The sequence below is a fragment of the Rhea americana genome, unplaced genomic scaffold (genome assembly GCF_003343005.1).
Source record: "Rhea americana isolate MKP2758 unplaced genomic scaffold, rheAme1 scaffold_284, whole genome shotgun sequence".
Taxonomy (NCBI): Eukaryota; Metazoa; Chordata; class Aves; order Rheiformes; family Rheidae; genus Rhea; species Rhea americana.
The window spans coordinates 696,182-720,761 of NW_028186406.1; the positions used below are offsets into that span (position 1 = coordinate 696,182).

A 24,580-nucleotide genomic window follows, 5' to 3' on the forward strand; every position below is an offset into this window, starting at 1 on the left:
CGCCGCCTCGCCCCCCCCCGCACCGCCATTTCCCGCAGCCGGCAGAGGCAGCGGCTGTCAGCGCCCGGCGGCAGCCAGGCCTTCGGTTCGCGGCGCCGTTGGCGTTTCCAGCCCTGCTGGTGCCCCCAGGGGCTTTTATCGCAGTCCGGCTCCAAAATTCAAGGTGTATGAATCTGGGCTTGTCCCTCTCRGGCTCATCGCAGACCGCAGGTTTCTCTTTCCTCCATGGCACCACCCCCGAGCACCTGTCTGAGCAGAAAGTTCGTTTGGCTTTAATCAAGCTAACTGGACAGGCAAGAGCTGAGTTAAATCAAGGCCAACTTCAGTAGAAACCCAGCCTCCAACTTCTTCTTCTTCTTTTTTTTTTTTTTTTAAGAAAAAATTTGCATCTAAGAACGTATCTCAGGAAAATGATAGTAGACATGATTTTCCATTTAATTACTATTGGAAAATTTACAGGAGATACTAACGAATATTTATAAAAACATACAGCTGTATTCATCAAAATTCAGAATAAATAACACATAAAACTTTGTAAAGGAGAGTAACTAACAATATCCTTGAGTTCCCTCTGCACTGTTAAAATTAGGGGGTCAAAATACACTTTTTATGACATAAAGTTGAATATTTAAACACTACAAAATAATGACAGTTACTGTTCTCCGCAGGTGCTGTTATAATGAGCAAGAACGTCCAGGAATTAAGGTAGGATGCTTTTGAGAAATACTGTAGCTGCTATCTATCATTACAATAAATGTCATGCACACTGAAAATGGAAGCAAACAAACTGCAGACGTGTACTCTGATAGTAATAATTTAACAGGAAAAATGTAAACATCACAGAATTTATCCACATGGTTATCCAAGACACTCTATAGTGAAGAATCAATTACACTGAGTATTGTAATTTGTGTGCCAAGATTATAGTTAGCTCTATTTCTATCCACAGTGGAATGAGTTCTCACTGATGGCTACAGGWTTTTTGTACAAAGATCAGGGTATAGTGTAGCCCTATGCTAATGAATTTTCAGGGCTGTGTTCTGTTTACTATTGTGCTTAATATCATTCAGTATAGGCAAAGATATTGTGAGATTTTGCAATTTTTTTTGTCTTTTTTTTCTCCCCACTGAAGTGATGCTTGGATTTAATAATTTCTAGGTACAGTTGTGTACCTAATATTTGAAAGTTTCTTCCAAAATAGATCTTCAATGAGTTTCAGAATTAATGGCCAAATAAGAAAAATGGGGATGTTTGATCAAATCCAATTTTCATCTAGCCATGGTCCTGATTCCGACTGTGTCCGGTGGCAGATGCTTACAAAAATGGTCAGGTAAAAATGATACTATCCTCAATATACCTCAGWATCTAAGTACTCAGGAACTTAAAATTCAAATACTTTCTGAATCAGAATGTCCATCCCAACTAGCAAGCCCTGTGGATTTCTCTAACCATTCTTTGAAAYCATTTATGATTTTGGGTTATATTCTACAACAGCTGGGCTGTATTGATAGAAACCCTACCCTTCCCTGTGGTTTATGCCTCTTCTTCCCAATTTTCAGAATAACAGATTCCTCAGAATGCTTTTCCCTATGCTCTGCAGCTCTTTGCAKCTGAGTTCTCAAGCTTTTCTCTTTCCTTTGCTTTAGTGGTATGGAATGAAAATCCAGWTTTCTCAGGATGGGTTGATGAAAATGCAGAGAGGTAGCCTAATAAGCATGGTGCACACAGTGACATGTTGCTTGTGAAAAAAAATGTATGTGGCGTAATTGGGTCATTTGTGAATGTTAATCCTGCTAAGCACACACAGTAGTRATTACACTGAGTGACACTGAGCTGCCCTCCTTACTGATCTTATATTCCTCTTGCTTCTCTAGATTCTCACTTTAATTTTTTTCTCATAATTTTGTATTTCTCTTTATCTCTCAACTATTTTTTCTTCATGTTCCCTTGTAGTTTCCTTCTCTTTCCAGTTTGTAGGTGACCTGCCAAAGCTTGTCTAAGGCTATTACTCRCACTTCGGTGGGATTTCTTTGTTTTAGTTCAGAAGGATTCTTTTTGCTTGTTTTTCTGAATATCTGTCCCTTACTTTGCACCTCCTGGGACAAAGTTACTTTCTAGGCTTGTAAGTGTTTCCATATTGAGTGTTTAGACTTTACATTGTTATTTTCTTTCATCCTCACTTRAGGAAGTCTTATCCAGTTTCAGCAGTAAATGAGTCAATGTAGAGAATAGAGAATGTCCCGYCAAAAGACTTTATGATCAATAAGTTAATAGTATTTACACCAATTTTTCTTTCCTGCAATTCTCATTCAAAGTACTCAAAATGAAGTACAACCTCCAACCTTGTGTAATCCAACACCAATGTCTTGAGAAACAGTAACATTGTATCAAGACATTGCACAGACTGAAGGGAGAGCTGAGCAGCTAACACCACACGGTAATTTGTTGTTGCTTGTTACTTTTCCAGTCCCRTGAGGTGTCCCTCCAACTTTTAGAACTAGTACTACTTTGTGTGTAAGGACAACACAGTGTAACCTAGGGTTTATATCAGTGCAATATATTCTACTTGATGGTTTTGTTAATGCCTATATATTCCTGCTAGTCAGACAGCAGTGCTTCTAGTGTCTGTGACCTCCCCTTCCTTTCTTTAGCTTTGCAGCATCCCTTCTGAGCCACTCCTGTATGTGTATTCTTATGCCTGGTAAATATATATATATATAAAAATTTTATATATATGGTTTATAACAGGGAGTCTGTCTTCAGATTTATGTATTCCTCTGACATTCAGGGATCTTGCATTTCAGTCTAAACTGGGAGCATCACGGAATCAGAATGCTTCCATAGCAATGACTACTTTGTGACATCCTATCTTCATCATTTTATGAAGTTATGAGACGGGGGCTTTTACAGGCCTGTTTTTGTGGTACAAAAATGCTGCTCTTTTAGCCAGTGGAACGAGCTAAACTTTGCTTTCTTCTTCTCCAAAATCCCTTCCTGCAGATTCTTGTGGGAGACAGCCCCTTCCAACAGCAACTGTCTTGTTTGAAGTCCCAAGAGAAAGGGGAGTTCCTTCATTTCCCTAGCCATCAAAGTGCTGACAAGAAACTAAACATTAATCAAGAGGACTTCAGTTATAATAAAAAATAGATTTTTTTCAATTCATTTTACAAAATATTTACCAAAAAATATTTGCTTCCTTTCTGCTTCCTCMCTTGCTTCTGGCCTTCATTTTGCAGAATGCTGGAACTGTGTGTAAGGAATGATCTGATGCCTGATCAGTTCCAATAAATAGATGTATGTTTAATCTGCACTAATTTCCTTTTTTTGTGCACTGAAGCTTTACATGACCAAACAGTTTCTCTAATGGTACGATTTTTCTGAAGTGTTTCTTACCTATACCTGAAAATGAGTATTTCTCAGAGTTCTGTGAGTTTGATTGCAAAAGTGGCAGGGATTCAAACAGCTTCTGGAGCTACAGTTATAGTTCTGTGTCAGTAAGGTGACATTTTACTGTCCAGCTGGGAGAAAAATATAGCAATAAAAGGAAATGTATTCTCATAAGATATAACCATTTATTCATTTGATTTGTTTGAAATCCTGTTGTCTGGACTTTTTTATGTTATGCATGCTAGTGGCAGAACAGGATAGTTCAATTGACTACAGTGGAGCTGTAGTAGTTGATCTGTTACTGTGTTGACAAATGTAAGTGTAAATCAGGGAAGTGTAACAGCATCACCAAACAAATTCTTTGGCTTTATTTTTCTTTTCAGTTACTGTTTCAGCAAATGCTTTTTTTTTTTTTTTTTTTTTTTTTTTTTTTTTTATCTTGCAGGGAGGCACCAAAAAGACAAACAAAAGACGATCTGAAACTCCAGGAAGAAGTCACCAAATTCTCAGTGGAATCACTCACACATTCTCTTAGTCATGAGGAGACTTTACCAAGAGGCAACATGCCTAGCCTTGGCAAGTACTAAACAGATTTCAGAGAGAGATTTAGGACTAAATCACTATTAACATCACAGGATATTACATCATTTTTAAGTTTGCTCAGAAGTTAYTTTTTCATATTTCAAGTTGAATCTTCAGTAGCTAATTGCTTCCTGGTATTATGAAAAAACAAAATGAATTTTGAACAAAGGAAAATTCATAGAATCAGAGAATCAGTAAGGTTGGAAGGGATCTCTGGAGATCATCTAGTCCAACCTCCCCCCCTCAGCAGGGTCACCTAGAGCATGGTAGACAGGGTTGCATCCAGGTGGGCCTTGAAGATCTCCAGAGAAGGAGACTCCACAACCTCCCTGGGCAGCCTGGTCCAGTGTTCTGTCRCTCTCACAGGGAAGAAATTCCCCCTCACRGTCAGGCGGAACTTCCTGTGSTTCARTTTCTGCCCATTGCCTCTTGTCCTGTCACATGGGACAACTGAAAAACATTTGTCCYCATCCCCTTGACACCCTCCCTTCRGGTRCTTATGCACATTGATAAGATGCCCCCTCAGTCTTCTCTTCCCCRGGCTGAASAGGCCCAGCTCTTGCAGCCATTCCTCATAGGGCAGRTGCTCCAGCCCTCTGATCATCCTCGTAGCCCTGTGCTGGACTCTCTCCAGTAGCTCCAGGTCTCTCTTGGACTGGGGAGCCCAGAACTGGACACAGTACTTGAGATGAGGCCTTCCCTGGGCTGAGKAGAGGGGCAGGATCACCTCCCTCAACCTGCTGGCAATACTCTTCCTAATGCACCCCAGGACACCATTAGCCTTCTTGGCCACAGGGCACTTGCTGGCTCATGGTGAACTTGTCATCCACCAGCACTCCCAGGTCTTTCTCTGCAGAGCTGCTTTCCAGCAGGTCAGCCCCCTCCTTGTACTGGTGCGTAGGGTTATTTCTCCCTAGGTGCAGGACTCTGCACTTGCCCTTGTTGAACCTCGTGAGGTTCCTCTCCGCCCAGCTCTCCAGCCTGTCCAGGTCTCTCTGAATGGCCGCACAGCCCTCAGCTGTCTCAGCCATTCCTCCCAGCTTGGTATCATCAGCAGACTTGCTGAGGAGGCACTCTGTCCCCTCCTCCAGGTCACTGATGAAGAAGTTGAACAGGATGGGACCCAGTACTGAGCCCTGGGGGATGCYGCTARCCRYAGGCCTCCAACTAGACTCCAGGCCACTGATGAYGACCCTCTGAGCTCTGCYGTTCAGCCAGTTCTCAATCCACCTCACTGTCCACTCGTCTAACTCACACTTCCTGAGCTTGCCTAGGAGGATGTTATGGGAGACAGTGTCCAAAGCCTTGCTGAAGRCAAGGTACACAATGTCCACTGCTCTCCCCTCATCTACCCAGCCAGTCACTCCATCACAGAAGGCTATCAATCAGGTTGCTTAAGCAGGATTTCCCCCCTTAAGTGAATCCATGCTGGCTACTCCTGATCACCTTCTTTTCCTCTGTATGTCTGGAGAGGACATCCAGAATGAGCTGTTCCATCACCTTCCCAGGGATGGAGGTGAGGCTGACCGGCCTAGAGTTGCCTGGGCCCTCCTTCTTGCCCTTCTTGAAGACTGGAGGGACATTGGCTTTCTTCCAGTCCTCAGGCACCTCTCCAGTTCTGCATGACTTTTCAAAGATGATGGAGAGCAGCCTGGCAACAACAYCCACCAGCTCCCTCGTTATCCGTGGGTGCATCCCATCCAGGCCCATGGATTTGTGGATGTCYAGCCTGCCCAGAAGGTCTCTAATCCTATCCTCCTCAACCAAAGGGAAGTCTTCRCTTCTCCAGACTTTCTCCCTCAYRTCCAGGCTRYRSGAYTCCTGRGGGCTGCCCTTAGCAGTGRAGACTGAAGCAAAGAAGGCATTCAGTAATTCTGCCTTCTCTGTATCCCTTGTCACCAGGGMCYCYGYCCYATKCAGKAGYRGGCCCACATTTTCCCTAGTCCTMCTCTTGCTGCTGATGTATTTGAAGAAGCCCCTCCTGTTGTCCTTGACATCCCTTGCCAGACTCAATTCCAATATGGCCTTAGCCTTYCTTGCCGCATCTCTACATACTCTGACTGCATTCCTATAATTCTCCYAAGTAGCCTGTCCCCTCTTCCACATTCTGTGTATTTTCTCCTTCYGCCTGATTTTTTCTTGGGATCCAGTGTGCAGTAACATTGAGTCCCAGGAAAAAATCAGGCAGGCTGTCAGACCAACAATATTAGCAGCCAAGTGTCATGGGAATGCAGGAATGCCTTAGCCGTGCCGCCTTGATCAGAGAGAAGGGTAGGAAATCTGCTGYATCACCGGCTGCTTGTCCTACCTTGGACTGAGGCTGCCAAGCCTGCCTCAGCAAAGCCCTGCATCTTGTACAGCTCTTGTTGACACAAGCCCAAAGTAGAAGCAGAGTGGGTTTGAAGCATTCTTGTCTGATCTCTGTGGTGTTCCCCATCCAGTATGCACTGGTGTATAGGAAGGCAGAGTATGCACACCAGGAATTGGCTGGGTTTCTTGTCCTTAGAAAGGATGATTCCTAGGCTTGCCTTCCAATAGATAGGCACTGAGAGACAGCATTGCCCAGTTTGGGAAGAGACGACTGTTTATTCTTATGTAATGACTCTGCTTTCAACACTTAAAATTTCTGCCTTTCAGATGCTGTTAGCCCATTTCTCAGCAACCAGAATGTTTTAGCTTCTTCCATTCTCAGTGCAAYGATGGAAACCTCAGCCTCTTCAAATACTGGTAGCAGTCCCCCCAAAGCTGTCTTGTATTCCAGATGTGAAATGGACATTGATTCTGTGAAAAAAACCACAGGTTATTCTGGCAAAGAACACATCGAGAATACTCTGGAAGAATACTCACAGAAAGTCAGAGATCTGCAGAAGAGGCTGAATGAAGTAAGTTGTAAATTTGGGTTAGCTGCCTAAGTACAGCTGAGCTTTTGTCATCTTTGTAATTGCTAAGTCYGTGAACAGTTTTACTAGCACTATTTTGAGCAGTCTCTTGGCTGCTCTAAATTGTACCTGGCCGTTCTGATTCCCAAGTGCCATTTCATAGACAGAAATAGTTAATAGGTAATAATGTTGGCACAACCATTGTAATAGCATCCCAAACTCCATTCACCCCAGCACTGCTTGAGTAGCTAGTTAATCAAGAAATATTTTTAAAAGCTCTCTTACTCTTAATCCATGTGTTTTTCTTAGCCACATTTTTAAATTACATGTTCAATAAATTGATTGGTTTGACTTTTTTTCTTTACAGACCACTGAGCTACATGAGCAACAAAAAATCASTTTAAAACAAACCATCTCTGATTTGCAAACCAAACTACTGGAAGCACAGCTCGAAAGAGATACACTTGAGGATATCAGGTACAAATGTCAAGCCAGCTCTATGTTGTATAGAGTTTATATTTGGGCTGTGGGAGGCAGACCAGATCTCCTAAGTGTGGGACATGTCTTCAGGAATGAAGAAAATGAGACTCTGGAACTTTGATTTAGAAAACAGATTATTAAATTGTCAAAATATTATTATATTAAGTTTTACTAAACTACTATTAAAATATTAACAAAAATGTTATACTTATTATTCAGGATAAAAGTCCTGTTGTGAATCTTACCTTTTAAAACATTTCTTTGGTTTCCAAATTCAGGCAAAGGGAATCCCAGAGCCAAGAGAGCATAAAAATACAGCTTAAAACTACCATTCAAGAGCTGGAAACAGCCAATCACCTACAGGAGGAGATGCTGAGGGAGGCTGACAGCCAAACTGAACATCTGAAAAAGATGGTCCATGGCCATGAGGAAGTGCTCATGGAACTGCGTGGCATCCTAATGGACTACGAAGACAGCACAGGCAAGAAACTGTATGAGCACGAGAATATTACCAGCCTCCACACCCACAACCTGAGCACAGCCTTTACTGAAGTCCTGCGAGATTTAGACTCAGAGGTGTTGTACCTCAAAGAAAAGGTTGTCCTGGTATGTGGAGCAAGTTCTACTTTTTCTTCCACCACACTAGGTTTTGTTATACAGAAATATTTTTTTAACTTTCCTTGAGTTCACGTCTACACTAGCATAAGCAAATGATTCATAGGTGTCCACAAAATGAGGGTTAGGTGAAGTTTCTTCCATCTAAAAATGGTTATTATGCAATTGACCTATCAAGRCTGCATGAGTGTGCTCTGTGAGTATCTCCCACACCCCTGAATTTGAAGGGCCTGCTGGAAGCTAGGTTAGCCCAATTTTGTCTTTATGTAAAGACAAAAGACAAACTTGATTCTATATAAAGTTTTCAAAAGCTCGTGGAATTTATTTGTTCCGCTTTTTTTTTTCTTTTTTTTTTATCTTTTACATTGGGTTGACAGTGGCAATTGTGCACTATGAGGTCTGAATCTGGAGTGTTCAGGTGTTGCTTTTAAAGAGTCAAAAGAGAAGCTTCAGAGAGCATTAGGTGAATGTAAGTTCTTCCTCTGAATTCTAAAAAGGACGTATCGGTGTCCAGGAGTACAACTGGTAAAATGTACCAGGAGTGCAACTGGTAAAATGATTGACTTGACCATAAGTGAAGTCCGTGAGTGTACGGGCAGTTCTCCCTAGGCTAAATGAAAGCCTGCTGGTTTAGGAAAAGGTGAAACAAGAAGGCAATGGTCAAGACAGCAATACCCAGGAGCAGAGGCTTGATTAGTAGTTATGATGTTTCTCGCAGGTGGAAGAAAAGGCCAAAAAAAAAAAAAAATCCCAGCAGACAATGAGAAACATGTAAGAAGGCAAGACAGAGCCACTTGGAGCGCACTTGTAGTCTTAGAAATTATGAGCAGCAGAAGTCATTCACGTAACACTGGGGAAGTTATTTACTCTGTATTCCCACTTCATTCATGAAAATGGGACTTCTCAGACATTTCATTTGTATGTCGCCAAAAACATCTTGAACTAGCATCACCAGTTTCTTTTCTAAACAAATAACATAAGAAGGCCTTGGATATCAGCTGTCTTTTCAGGCAACTAACAATAATGTTGGTTAATAATGATCTGTTCTTCTTGAAGCTTCTCATGTATGCTTTCTACTCCTTCTTACCTTTGCTGAAGGTTAGCAAGCTTAGCATGTTTTTAAAAGAATCCAAAGAGATCAGCTGTTGAAGTTGCCTTTAGTTCATGTTGTGATGTTTGATTATCTAAAGCCAAACATACCAGACCATCTGACTGGTACAGGAAAGATTTCGCTAACACTTACGCAAAATTGGCCATCATCAACTCAAGTTAATTGGCTTGATCAAAAACCTTCCTGAATACAAAGAATATTTTAACTGTCAGTGTGATGCTTTTTGAGGAAGATGAGTTCTTTTATTTCTGTTTGTGCCACATGAAATCTACTAAGTTCCTTCTCACAAAGAGACCCCCTAACAAGTTACAGTACTACAGATGATCAGTATTAGTAAATGTAAATCATCGAATGGTGCTAAGAGCTAATCCTTACACAAAAACTGTGATGTGCTTGGATTTCACTAGGATTTTAATTCAAGATGATTAACGTAAGAACTCTCTTTTTTCTTTAATGAAGTCAGTCTTAGAAGGCACAGTGAGTCCCACTTCTTCCACACATCCCTTTGGAGAGCTAGATGAAAGAGGAGTCTAGGGTTGTAGGTGCAAACAGCTGGTACTGCAGTCCACCCTATCCTGAGGAAGGGAAGCAGTGAGAGCCTGGATTATATCTTATCTCCACATGACAAACAGAGATGACTGAGTTAAGGTATACCATCTTGTCCCATCCCGGTTTTCCCTCAAAAACTCTTCCTTTTTTTTTGTCCAGAAATATTGTCCAGAGGATAACTTAATCTTGGATTTCTCAACATGTAATAAATATTGTTTGTTTAAAAGGYCTGGTGTTTTAATCAAGAGCTGCTTTTCATCCAAAAATCCAAGATACCCTCAGTGTGGACATGCTGTAGCTGTGCAGCATATGCACAGGAGATCACATGATTCTCAAAAGAAAATGTGCAAGTCCTGGAAAAGCACAAACACATGCCAGGCATTAAGGGCAAAAAAATTATTTTCACAGTTAAGAAGGCAGATGCTGGGATGCTAGGCTTCTCCACTGTCACTAGCTTGATCTAAGTTTATGGCTGGAATTTAACCTGTTTTGTGCACATTTTCACTGTTCAAGGCAGAAGCAAAAGGTAGGTTACTACTTTGCAAGCTGCTGTTTGGACTGTGTTTTCTTCAGGGGTTAGCATTGTTATCTGTTTGCAATAGGTGGAAGAAGAACTAGAGTCACTGAAAAAAGATTCACAGACCAAAACAGAACTTCTGCTTCAGCAACATCAAAATAGGTACCTGTTCTTCATTTATTTATTCATAGAGCATAGAGACAGTTTTTTTTTTTTTTTTTTTTTTTTTTTTTTTTTTTTTTTTTTTTTTTTTTTTTTTTTTTTTTGCATTTTCCACACATGATTCTTCTTTGATGATTACAACATTACAGTGCAGCGGTGAAGCTGCACAATCAATCACTGTTTTGGAGGCCTTAATAATTGTTCTAATTCTAACAGTTTATTTGCTCATGACTTCCTGGTACTGTTTCCTTCCAGGCTGTTTCTTTTCAGTCATAGTTACTTCCTAAAAACAAAAATAAATAAAATGAATGAATTAATTAAAAAGAAACCAGAAGAATCTGGATGGAAAGGGTCACAGTGTGTTGTAGTGGATTTTTTTTCCTGAGTTTTAATATGCACATAGCACCTTTTTTTTTTTTCATTGGCCCAAGAGTATGAAGATAATCTTGTATGGTGGTAGAGTCATTTAAGGCATTAGAGTATTCTTCAGTCATTGCTCAAGGCTTGATTGGACATTTTCACCAGAATTAGAGGCCCCATGTCTCTGAGTCTAAAAGAGTACTTGCTCGTCTGYACTGGGGAGGCCAAGCTCACCAGATGTGATCTCCTGACTTCCTGAGGTGCTTCTTGGTCACAAATATTGGTGTACCTTACTTTTGTTAGTGTAGCAAGGAACTTATGCTCAGGTAGATCATTGGAACTTGTTTGGAGAGTATCTCCCTTATTAAATAAAAAGAATGAAGGTTATTGAATCACTTGTGTGGCTCCATCAGCATTTTCTCTTGCTAATTTAATTCAGAACTTTGTCCTTCCTTCTTTAAGAATTTCAATTTCCCCAACTATCTACCTGCATTATGAAGAAAGGGGTGAATAACTTGATATCTTGTATTCCATCCACAATAAAACATCAAAATCATTACATTTCTGACTATAGAAAAAATATCACTATCTGTTCAGTGGAGGAGTTATTAAGTTATTACTTGACATGACTAAAATTATAACCAGTATTTTCTTTTTAAAACAGGGTTGAGCAGCTAGTAAATGAACATGAACAGGAGGTGGCAGCACTAACTGAAAAGGCTAACAGTGCATGCAGCCATGCAAACAGTATCCAAAGCCAGATGGAGATCATTCAGTATGTTTCTTAATAGAAAACGTTAAGAAAGTATAGAAAATATTAAGGGTAACCTTAATTTGAGAAAAAGTTTACATTGCTAGTGTACTCTGCCCTGTTCTCTTGGTTTCTTAGTGTCTTTGTTTTAGAATGAACCGTGGAATGGAAAAATAGAAACAAACAAACAAACAAACAAACAAAAAAAAAAAAAAACTATGCTAAATTAATGAAATGGAAAATAGTTACACTTTAAGCAAATTCTGAGAATCAGGAGACTTGGGGACTAAATCTTTTCTTGAACTGCTGTAGTTAAGAAGCAGAGCAAGTCCAGCAAAGTCAGTTGAAGTTCAAACTGTGTCTTGAGGCCTTGGGTCTGTTTTATCACCAGCTTTTTGAATGATGAATCTCTGGAATCTGAATTGTGAATGGTTTTCTGCAGAGCATGTAGCCACCCTTCATTCAAGATCCAGCACCTGAGGCACCATGTAAACACAAAGCTTGAAGTGCTTCTTCTGAAATAATGCATTGCTGTGGTGCAACACCTGATCATTCAGTTTGCTGTAGTTTCTGAACCTGCAAAGTGATCTTAAGAAATGGCTAAAACATGAAATTATTAAAAGCAACTGTCCTGTTTTTTAAGCACTTTTTTTTTGGGGGGAAATGTCTTATTTCTGTAGAGAATTTGAGTTTTAAATCAAAACACCCAGGGAAAAAGCAAGTATTTTGTCTGAAAATCAAAATTATTTTTTAAATTATTCTGATTCATTGATCTTACAATTAGTTGGTTTCCTCATAATCCCCTTTTCCCACATAGAATGGACAGCAGAGACAGATGATCTCTCTCTCAGGCAGGAATTCATATCCAAAACACTGACCATGAGGGAGTTCCAGTAGACATTGGGTGTGACCCAGCATTTGGGGAGACTGGGCTCTTCAGGTACTTGCTGTCCTTCTACTGGTGCATTTTCAAACCAAAGCATTTTGAGCTGTGATTCTTCATAAAAAGTTAATTCTTCATAAAAAGTTAATCATCTTCTGTGGAAAAAAATAAAGGAGGAATTCCAACTTTTGTTTTCATCAAAATTTTCAGTAGGGAAATAAGTTCTTAGTAGCAGTGATGAAAATTGCGTATTTCCTTTTAGGTGACTTGCAAAGTTGCTTTTGAATTGCTCAGGCAGAAGAACTGCAAAATGAGCTATAAACTAAGAACTGTGGTAGTGGGCAGTATTGGATGCCCACATTGCACCATAGCCTTTGCATTCTGGGTGTTTGGTGGATTCAGATACAAAATTTATTTCCAGCAATGTTATCAACTGAATAATAAACAAGAATGGGTAAACAGTTGTGCTGTTTTGTACAGGTACAAATAGTAGTGAATGGTAATTGTAAAGAATGATTTTCATGTGGGGAAAAATACATCTTTTGTTACTGTTGACATTGCCAATAACTGAATGAGAATAAAACAGCATTATAATTCTCACCAACCACTTGATGACCTGGGATTCAGTGCTCAATTTGCCAGTTAAAAGACAAAGATATGCCTTGTACTGTTGCAGATTTAAGATGGGATTTGGATATCAGTATGCATTATCTCTGACTTGAGTAACTGAGATTGAATAGCTGATAGCAAAATGCTACTCATTTCTACTTGTGCAGTAGTTGAGGTGCATTTGAAAACAGCAAAATGCTACTCATTTCTACTTGTGCAGTAGTTGAGGTGCATCTGAAAACAGTTTTCTTAGAACCTACTTGATGATAAATGAGTCATCATCAGGAATAAAAAGCATTAAGACTTCATTTTATGTGGTTTTCTGTGAGAAAACTCTGAGCAAATCTGTTCAATAAGAAGGTATGATTTTTATGTGATTCCCTTGTGAATGACGATAACATTTTTAAAAAGTGCATTTCARTGATCATATTGATTAATCTAAGAACACCCACAAATATTTTAAGCTTTCACACTTCTTACAGTTTTTTTAATTTCTTCATTTAAAATATTTCCTAGAGAACAAACAAGAAGCCGAAATTCAATGCATGCGCATCAAGTTAGTCAACTGGAATCTACTGTTTGTCAGTTGCGTTCTGAATTACGTGAAGTTAAGAAGATGTACGAACATAAGGTGCGTGTGGATTCTTGGTTAGGATTAGTGCTAGCTAAACTGGATGTATACATATGTGAAATGTTCTGGATAGTTAAGGAAAGCCTTTTGGCAAGGCATTGCTTCGGAAAAACTGGGTAGATGAAAAGATAAGTCATGTTATCTCTGACTCCATAAATCTGTATTATTTTTAAGAACAAACAAGGTTTCTCTTGCATGGAATAGTTGTACAGAATGCATTGAAAGCATACCATAAATGATACCCTTTGGGAATACAGAAGAAAGGATTCTATATTRCAGATGTCATATAGTGGACATTGTTCCACTCTACCACTAAAGAATATATCAACAATAAAAATAGCTTCTTATCTGAGTTGTAGCACCAATAAAAGTTCCCTGATAAGTTTGTCTTGGTAAGTGCAGAGGCCAGGCCAAGAGATAATCCAGAGTGAGAATCTAACATTCACCRAAATCCACAGAATTGTTATTATAAGGATACAATAACAAGCAAAACAGGCTGGTGAGCATTTGTGTGTTTGAACTTTTTTTTTATCCCATTAGAAAACATTCTCAATAAATTATCCTTTTTTTTTTTTCTTTTAACTACACTTTTCCCTAGAGACCAACTTTTTTTCTGTGTGGTACAGCATGGAATTACTGCAGATAAATTGAGAGAACTTCATACAATCCAATCACAGAATCTCTCCCTTTCTTGGAATCTTTCTTTTGAGAAAATGCAAAGGCTAAAGTCYGCCTTTTTGCAGTGGGAACAGCAAGAGATTTGAAAGATTAATTTGAGGACACTTTCCTAAAATGAAAACATTCATCTTGTGGGCTCACTCAGAAGCTTGAGGCTTTACTCAGATAAAGACTACTACCAGTTTTGAGTACTTGAGGACTGGGGCACGCCTGTTAGCCCTGCTTTGCTGAGGGTCGATAAGTGAACCATAAGAGCACAACGACAGCAGAGGACTACTATGCAGTTGCCTACTAGATATCCCCCATGCTCTTCAGCAACTATTAGAATAAGCGCATTTGCCCAGGACTATTTAGCCTTTTACAATAGCAGATAACTCCAGGTCACTAATCACAGCGTTTATCTCCTGTTCCATATAATTTACATTTTCTCATTCACTTATTTTATCCCTTTTGATTCCAGTTTTATCAACAATTTGAATAACTTTRATTCTTTTTTCATGACTGATAAAGGATAATTCACATTTTCCTTAGAAGATGAAACAAAAATAGTTGCTGTCCCTTTAAAATTAGTGGAGCTGACTCATGCAGAAATGCTTGGTGGATCCAAACCCATCTTAGATTACAAGTCAGGAGGATTTAGGCAACCTTCTCCTACRTACTATTGGAAAGTTCAGGCCACAGAATGCTGTGTGGTTTGACAGAACTGATATTCTCTGATCCAAAAAGGTCTGGGAATGGAATGGTATGGATGTGGCAGGTCAGGTGTGGAGTTGTGGTGTGCACATACTTGGACTATAAAGCAGAGCAGGAAAGACATTGCCTTTTATCCCTTCAATAGATTTCACTTTTACCAATTCCATTGATTTACATACACCAAAATTCACACTAGTCAATTTCAAAAGTGACTTTTCACAGCATCACAACCAAAGTATTGTGAATTTGTAAACTAATCTCTGCTATGCTTCATCCTTAAGGAGAAGTACAATTTATGCTGTGGTTTTCATGTAGGTCTATCTAAGGTCTTTCGATTTAAATCATGCAGTATACTGCGTAAGAGCATATCATATAAGTGTAACCACAACTGTGCTGTATATACCTTAGACATCTGCCTTTTCAAAATGTTTAAGTCAYAGCAGATATAAAATTGGAAACTATGGTATCAATTATAGGTTGTATTTCACAGCATATTGACTCAAAGAAAAGTCAATTTCATATGTCTACAAAGGATATACTATTTAGTCCATCAATATAAATTTGCTTTCAAATAGGAAGTACAGTATATTGAATTACTAAGCTAGACTTTAGTGAGAGACAAGTTGATAGGTGAAGAACATCTGATCTAAGGCTACTCTGTGGAATCATTCCCAGGGAGGAGTGGGAGAGAATCTAAATGAAGCTTTTGCAGTYGTATTTCTCTCTTTTACAAAAAGCATTTCTCCACAGCTTCTCTGGTAGGAAAATACCTTACCAACTAAAATTTTCAAGAGAGGATGTGAAAATTAAAGCCAACGTGAGTTGTTGATAACAGATACTTTAAGCATTCAGAAAACCTACCTGATACTTATTTGTGAATATAAATGTACATATTTAACAGTAAATGTTCTGTTTGGATAGGCCACTATTAATATTTTTCTCTTTATTAGAAAGAGTTGTAAACTGGCCTGTCATCTCATTCACATCTCTTAACAATGTCACTGCCAGACGCTGCAGAGGAAGAGAAGGGGAAGAGATGTATTACTTTTGTTGTATGTTGAAGAAACATTCTTAAGGAAGTAGAAAAAAAAGSCCAGGTTTTGGTGTTGGCCAAAACAGAGATTTTGGATCTTAAAGTGATTATTAGAATAGCACTGCAAGGGATTTAATATGTTTTCTCCTAAGGACTCCATGTCAATGGCAGTTTGCTTATATATATAGACTGTTGGCTTTTCTAGCTGCTAATACTGCAAACCAGGTTAAGAGCTTGAATATTTTTGCTAAAGCTTTTTCCACCATTGTGCTGATGATGCATAAAATTTCATATTTACAGTGTAGATAAGGAATTTTTGATGAGGTTTGGGTTAGGGTAGAATCAAACTCATGAACCTGAGCTCTGCAATGAAACTGGGCTTAATCGCTGAAATAAGACAACATAATTCTGAATATACCTAGAGAACAACTCTATTCAGTCAAAAGACATGTGGACTTCTTTTGAGTAGCATTAAAAAGAAGCAGACCTACCTTTTGAAGTAAAACATATTAAAATAATTACCTTGAGGTGTTGGATTGCTTTTATTTGTGCTTTTATTTTAGGTAGAAGATCTTGAAAAGCAGTTGCACCTAGCTCGTTCTGAGATAGCAGAAGCTCAGACAGAACGGGATCAATACAGCCAAGAATCTGGAAATCTGGATGACCAGCTTCATCAGCTGTTGGTAAGATCAAATGATAACATTGAAAAAATCTTGCTTTTTRAAAGCCTCTCCTTTCTGCTGATGTTCTGGCTTGTACATTGCTTGGTTTATAGGTGTGGTAGCCTCTCTATCACACACAATCAGTCATCACACAATCAGTAAGGTYGGAATGGGCCTCTGGAGATCAKCTAGTCCAACCTCCCAAACATTTCCTGGTTGTTGGTTGTAATTAGGTTTGAGACTGAACTTTCATTATAAATTTGAATTAGCTGTGAAGAAGATCTCCCCAAAGCCTTTTCCATCAGAAATATGAAAAAATGAGAATTAAGATTAATTTTGTCAGAGGCTCAAAATCCTTGAAAGTATACAAATCATATTAAAGACCTCATCTGCCTTCACTTTAACCCCACAGTTCAAATCCCTTTGTTAAGGAATCTTGGTCCTCTTACACATATTTTGTAAGACATATACAAGATTTTCATTAACAGCTTTAAACATTCTTTTGTGGTTGATTAAGAATATTCACTAATTGAATATGTAGTGTAGAAATTTTGCCATACACAAATGGTTTCATCACCACTGGCATTATAATCACCCTTATTATTCTCCTTATTTACATAAGATTATACTTTAATGACTGAATTTTGGGAGATTAGTTTGTGTGGTTTCATTAAGTCTGTTTGCTTAATTAGTGTCATGGTGCTTCTGAAAGAGCAGCTGAAATGATTTCATTCAGTATGATATTCTTCTAATGAGAAGTATGTTAAGTAAATCTTTTCCTATAGATTGTACATAGCTGTAGTGAAGATTGGAGTCAGAATAATCATTGTATAATCGAAAGCTAGGAATTCTAATTTTAGGATCCCATTTGTTTCAGTGCCTTAACTTTGTATTTCCATTCTCTGAGCTTTCCATTCTCTAACCATATATGGATAGKCTCAACTTCCAAAATAATAGCAAAAGTTATTTGCAGCAGAAATGTCTATTCACAATTACGTTTGGCCAATTCTTAATTCATATTTTTGAAATTAGTAACTATAAAATGTGGGTGACAGTGTTTTTAATCTTATTTTCATTTCTAATTATAATTCATAATTTTAATTATGTACTATTGGTACATTATTATTATACATATTAGTACATATACTATTTGAGATAGGAAAGATTTAAGATCTGGAGAACACGTACCAAATTACTGTATGTAATCAAGCAAGGAATGAACAATTCTCATTAGTGGTAAAGGATSGATATTTACTTGAGAAGGCTTCCTTGGTATACTCTGTAATGCTTTATTGTTGTTCATTTAATGTTGATAGAATATAATCTCTTTTTATTTCACTGCTTATATTGATTTTCAGGATAGATATAAATGACATCAAAGACTTCCGTGTGGCAGTGTTATATGCTTCAATATAATTGTAGTAGCAATATCAACTTTGTGGATGATACCAAATTACAGAGTATGGTTGGTATGTRTKAAAGCAGAGCCACCATTCAGGGGGACCTTGACAGACTGGAAAAATTGGYTGAAAGRAACCTCATAAAATTCAGCACGGACAAACAAAAAGTTATGCACCTGGAACAGATGACCCCATGCATCAAATACAAGGTGGAGAATGAGTGTCTGAAAGCAGCTCTCTAGAAAAGGACTTGGAGGTCCTGGCTGATGATATGTTAAATGTGAAGTAACAGTTCATCCTTAGGCAAGAAAGAAGGCTTACTGTATCCTGGGCTATGCTAATAGGAGTGTAGCCAGTAGATTGAAGGAAGTGACTTTCACCCTCTGCTCAGCACTTTTTAGGCCAAGTCTAGACTACTATAGCTGATTTGGACCCACTCATATAGGAAAGAAATCAGTACACTACAGCAAGTTCAGCAGAAGGCTMTCAGGATAGTCTGGRCTGGAGCACTTGCSCTTYGRGGAGAACTTGAGAGAAAAGGGCTTGTTCAGCCTGGAGAAGAGAGAGCTTCAAGAGGACACAGCAGCTGCCCTCTAGCACGGCGCCATGGCTTAGCTGGTTAAAGCRCCTGTCTAGTAAACAGGAGATCCTGGGTTCGACTCCCAGTGGTGCCTGGGCTGGGGACTGTTTTGACAGAGCACTRGCACAGGTTGCCCAGAGAGGTTGTGGAGTCTCCTTCTTTGGAGAMATTCAAAACCTGCCTGGACRCRATCCTGTCTAACCTGCTCTAGGTGACCCTGCTTGAGCAGGGGYGTTGGACTAGATGATCTCCAGAGGTCCCTTCCAACCTCAGACATTCTGTGATTTTGTGTGATTCTGTGATGTAAAGCAGATAAATTTGAAAGGTACTGTTTTGTTTTAAGAAAGCATGTGTAGGAGGTGTCAAACTTGTTCAGTCAATACTCTTGTCTTCTGTTATGTGTAAATCCATGCAGTAATCCCTATTTAGATATGCAACTGTGTAATTGAATRTTGCTAGTGTTAAGAAGAAAGATGAAAAAAACAAAATATGATTCAAGGAGTGAGATGACTGTAATTTCTCATAGGCTGAACTACACAAAAAAGAGATAGAACTAAGTCTAGAAAAAGAGCAGAACAAGAGATTTTGGGATCGGGATAGAGGCAACAGCATCACAATTGACCATCTGAGGAGAGAACTAGACACCAAGAACATGGAATTGCAGCACATGGAAAATACAGTGAAGGCAATGAGGATCGAATGTCAGGAACAAATGGAGTGCCAGGTTTGTGAGCAACTGCAGCATTGTGGTGTTCTGGATACAAAATAATGATGGAGGCTGTAGTTCAGTCAGAGCTGCAACATTATGGGTTGTGATTGGGAGACTTCCGCAGCCAATGTGCCAAAGTTTTCCAACCAAATACATGATTGTAGGACAGGCATAGTTTCCATATTCTGTCTGATAATCTATCCTATCTAGTCTTGATCTGTGTTCACTGATGTTGCAGTAGAAGCATTATTTTTAAATTTTATTTTTGTCAGTGACATAAGATTCATGACAAAATGAATATTCTGTTGATAATGTATTTGCTTTGATTGTAAACTTCCAAAATAACATTTTTTAAAAATCTACAAAAAGCTTGAGGCTGCCAAAAGAAACAAACAAACTGTTCRAGGCAGTATTTTCAGTAGGGAGCACTTCTGTAAGAATAACGAGTAGATTAAAGGCCTTCATAATTGCTCTACTTTATGAAATGCTTAATGAGAACATAATGATATTTATATCTATAACCCAAATTTTAAGCTGAAYGGAATCTTTTGTTAGAAAGAACTACTACCGTCAAAGTAACCTCCTAGACATTGAACCATAGTCCGACCTCTGAAGCTTCTTCAAGACCTCAGCCCCTCAAAAATGAGCTATAATTAAGTAACTCACTGGCAGTTTTGCTAGCTACTTTGAATTATGAGAAAAGATCAAGTCATATTGCTTCTCTTGTCATCTGTCAAATCACTGGCCTTGTGCTACTTTGCATGTACCTTCTACAGTTTCCCAAGCCATTATTTTCCACTTCAAATCTTCATACTATGGTGTTCATTCTTTTCTACTGCTTCTAGTTTGTACTGTTAGCAATTCCAGAGTCACAACATTTGTGTAATAATGGTGTCATAAATGTGCATTGCTGCCTCAGTAATAAAATCAGTGATAAATTAACCATGTACACAAAACATTTACAACTTACAGTGCAGTTGAGTTTTAATAAAGATCTTTAGCCCAACTCCTCAGAATTCTGTGCAGTACTGCTATTTTGTTCCTTATTTTTGCATCACTCTAACATGTTTCATTTTCTGTAATTCAAAATATATCTATTGCAAGCAGTWCTTTATCAGGCAGGGAAAGGGGAAGGAAAAACAGAAGAATCATACAGTCATTATAGATCTGACCATGCCAACATAATTTTTCTGTAAGACTGTTAGATGTTTAAGATGAAGTATAGAAAACCAGGAGGGGAGAGGAAATTCTGAAGGTAGAAATAAACATTTTTGTTGGTTGACAGTTTCATTGCTTTTGTTCAGATGGCTGCAATTAAGGAGAAAAATGAAAGCATTGAAAGAGTCTCTTCCCTGACTGCCCAGCTGGAGTCAACCAAAGAGACACTCCGTAAAGTTAAGGAAGATCTTACGGCCAAAGAGATGAATTTGGAGGCTGCCGAGAGAACAGTTTCAAATTTGACAGCCTGCCTGCAGGAGAAAGAGAGAGCCATTGACATTACCAATAAGGAAATCAAGAAGCTACGTTCACAAGTYGGCAGTAGGATGCAGGAGCTTCAGCACCTAAAGAAAGAAGAAGATCGTTTACRCAATGTGCAGTCAGAGTGTGACACACTGAAACTGCAGGTGGTAGAAAAAGAAAGGATTATTGGAATCTTCCAAAAGCAAATTGAYAACATGACCCAGATTGTGGGCCAGCACAGTCGAACTGCTGGAGCAATGGAAGTTGAGAAGTCTCAGCTTATAAAAGAAATCAATGACTGGAAACTAGAAGTACAGGAACTTAAGGTCTGTARATGTTACTGTATTTATGTCACTTTAAGACAGTTCATTTGTTTTTTTATGTCCATATATTAACACTGTATAGTTTTCAATCAGGTCAGRCAATGCACCTTGAATCCTAACAACATTAGTAGATAGTGGATAGATAAGGATGATACTATCACATGACCATCAGCAATGGAAAAATCTATTTGTACAAAGCARTTGCCAAAAGGTTTATGAGAGCTGGAATGTAGCATACTGTCCTCAGTGATGCAATGGTCCACATGAGTAACAGGACAAGAAATATAAAGTATTACTAAGAAATAAAATGCACTGAGTATGCAGAATTCCAGTCTGAGGACACTATTTATAACTGGTTATTTCTCAGACAAGAATCACATTATATGGTAGTCTTAAGTCAGCAACTTCAGAAAATTTTTACTTCAGACAGAGAATTTGGTTCTCTTCTGTGAGAGGATAGTTGAGTATTAGGAATGAATATAGAGGCAGTGCTGCAAAAGGATGGAAATCATTCTTCGTTATACACCTGGCATGATACACCTGTTCTAAAGCCATCAGTTCAGGTTCTATTACATTCTTTTTGCCTGGATTAACAATATTCAMGTAATTTGTGTCTTTACTATGTTACTCTTTCTTCCCTCAAATTGTTCTCTGACAAATGAGATTCAAAGTGATGATGATGTCTGCACAGCTTTGTTGTTAATTTATGTATTTTTACGTATTTCACATAATTATTGTGGGTTTCTTTTGTATAAATAGATTGTAAAAGAGGAGAAAGAAGCCAGAATACTTGAAATGGAGGCCAGACTGAGTGAGCTGGAACTGGAAAAGGTTAAACTGGTGAACACATGCACTGAGAGGCTCCATGCAGTGAAAGATATGAAACTGGAAAAAGACCAGCTAATAAACGAACTGAAAACCAATCGCAGTGAGCTAGCTGGCCTTGCAGGTAGGGAGCCTCAGCTTAGCTCAGCTCAGATAGCTGCTAAATCAGGCTGATGTTAAAAATAGAAGAACAGCTTTCTTACTGAATCCAAATATGGCTGCAAGTACATCAGAACGTTCCCTGTCAGCATGTGATGGTCAGATTGCTTTGGAGAGCTAAGTCATGGTTTGGGATTSTGGCACAGAATGACAGATACAATCCTTATGGCAATTTCTATCCACCCTGTGCAAAAATAGTAATTGCTTAAATTACTTTCTCTAGAGCCCATACTCTTATAAAGTACCCGCTGGTGACATCTGTTGCTTCACAGTCATGCTCAATACACAGCCACACTTCTAAACTCATCRGTTTTATAAGAATTAAACAGATAGTATAATTTTACACAGAAGGTCTTCCTTAGGCTTTATGGTACTAGCCAAGTGAGTGAGGTATGAGAAAGGTTTATCAGAGCACATAACCTTCGCAGCCAAACTGTTGATGCAGTTGCAGTGCAAGGGTCCATAACTATGCGAATGATGTGAGAAGAATTGGAGAGATATATAAGAAACATAGCTGAGAAGCAGAGCGGGGGATAGCTGAGTGGGAAATGGGATCAGTTCGGACCTATATCAGGCACATAAGTGAGGCTGGAGAGAATGATRTGGACAAAATGCTGTCTCTCATCAGTGGCTTTACCCTTCACTATGTGCAATTTGTTATAGTAGGGGGAATCGGAAATGCGGATTTATATCACCTTGTTGAACTATTGCTTTGGGGAGCAATTGAAGAACATACTATTTTTTCTAGTGAAACAGAAGCTTCTGCTGACATGCTGAACTACGCTGAACTACAGCTTCTATATTTGTTAGCAATGGTTATTACTTGCTCTAGGTCTTAGCTATTTGCATATCTGATATTCCCTTAAAGAAGCAGGTAACAAGCCAGCAGTCTTTGTCTACAAGAATGATAACCTTTGTCCACTGTGATTTCTATCTTTACTTACACTCATCAGAGGAATATGAAGATTTGAAGAGGAATTAYCGAGATAAAACTGAAGAGATGGAAAATACTGCAAAGAAACTGAAAATGCAGTTGAAATCTGCCAAAGCTGAACTGGATCAGACCAGAGCTGCTCTAAAGACTATGGAAGGGTCCGATGGCCATGGTAATTAAGGAAAGAACTTCCCACCTATTTGTCTTTTAAACAARAAGATTTTTATAAGTATTGACAAAATTTATAAGTAAAAGTAATCTCAATAGAGGTTAATGATATTCCAGATACTCTGTGAAATAAAATAATAATAATAATTAAAAAAAAGTTGCACATGCAGACATATTCTACCATTTACTACATATTTTAAAACTTGGACCATGTGCTGAATTTTCTCATGAGATCTTTATTTAGACTTCGAGGGAGCACCCTCTTCTTGTCTTGTATGTGGCAYGAGCCTTGTACCACCACCTTCGGCAAAACTTTTGTTGAGCCTAAACAATGGTTTGCTGATATTTGCTGACAATGGTGTCCTGATTCAGCATATTTGCYTTGGTGTATTGCTGATAACTGACTTCCAGAGTCTTTCTTCAGAGCTCAGAATGCATAGTCAATGTTGCTTACTGAGAATTAACAGTTGGGAACCTTATTCTTTTACAGCTATGAAAGTTGCAATGGGAATGCAGAAGCAAATCACAGCCAAGAGAGGACAGATAGATGCATTACAGAGCAAGATTAAATTCTTGGAAGAGGCAATGACAAATGCAGCTAAGGTCACAAAAGCTCCAAGTAAAAGTATTTGACTATATTTAGAGACATTGCTTTTTGGAGAGATGTAGGGCCAAAAGCATATTTAGCCCAAGGAGTAACAAAGGGAGTATTACTTGGTGTAATGGGCACCTTCCTTTTTGCTTCCTGCTAGCATAGATAGTACAAGGAATGTGTCCACAATGTAAATCAGACTCCCACAGACACAGAGCCAGGTTCTCATTAATATTTGTTTTCTCTGAAAGAACAGTACAAGTGTCAATGAGATTCATGCTCTTAACCTCAGACCTTTTAAAATGTTTTAACTAATGCACTCTGTATCCTTCTGAATTTGACCCACAGYGTTTCCCTTTGTTTTCTTTGAGACAAATTTGAGACAATGAGCTAATTTCTCATCTGATGTAGGCCTATTGAAATCAGTTTATATCATAAAATCTGATTCTGTTTTGAATCTGTATTTGAAAAATTAGGAAATGCTATGTTTTCAGTGTAACTCTCCAGATACCTTTACTGTAGGTTCTGCTCTTAATCCTGGCGAATCTGAAAGTATTTCCCAGACCACAATGTCTCAACACAATCATCTTTATTAAATGTTTTGCAGCTACATAGCCTTACAATATACTGTTTCCTAGCTGGAAGATCCATCCAGAGATGATTAGAGCTTATTGTACCCAATGGCAATCAGTTGTTCTATTTGGCAAATAATACATTTGGTCTATGCAATACAACAACTTGATTTTATGTCTTTGTAAGCTTTGTTGTTTATGTGGGGATACAATCATCTATTTACAAGGGAAGAGTGTTTTGCAGACTTTCCTGCTGTAGTTTCTACTTTTGACTT

At 38.6% G+C, this 24,580-nt stretch overlaps 1 protein-coding gene and 1 non-coding gene across 2 annotated transcripts in view; both read left to right on the forward strand.

Annotated features, from left to right (window-relative positions):
- The first annotated feature begins 679 nt into the window (after positions 1–679).
- Positions 680–24,580, forward strand: part of CCDC158 (coiled-coil domain containing 158) — a 39,156-nt gene continuing 15,255 nt past the window's right edge. The window contains exons 1-13 of the mRNA XM_085308856.1: positions 680–705; positions 3,833–3,963; positions 6,607–6,851; positions 7,216–7,325; positions 7,607–7,934; positions 10,206–10,282; positions 13,402–13,516; positions 16,484–16,603; positions 19,089–19,286; positions 20,576–21,058; positions 21,815–22,004; positions 22,993–23,145; positions 23,632–23,744. Coding sequence (XP_085164982.1) covers positions 680–705; positions 3,833–3,963; positions 6,607–6,851; positions 7,216–7,325; positions 7,607–7,934; positions 10,206–10,282; positions 13,402–13,516; positions 16,484–16,603; positions 19,089–19,286; positions 20,576–21,058; positions 21,815–22,004; positions 22,993–23,145; positions 23,632–23,744 — 2,289 coding nt within the window. The remainder of the gene's footprint in view (positions 706–3,832; positions 3,964–6,606; positions 6,852–7,215; positions 7,326–7,606; positions 7,935–10,205; positions 10,283–13,401; positions 13,517–16,483; positions 16,604–19,088; positions 19,287–20,575; positions 21,059–21,814; positions 22,005–22,992; positions 23,146–23,631; positions 23,745–24,580) is intronic.
- TRNAT-AGU (transfer RNA threonine (anticodon AGU)) lies at positions 18,583–18,656 on the forward strand. The gene has a single exon. It is a non-coding gene; the product is annotated as a tRNA-Thr (tRNA).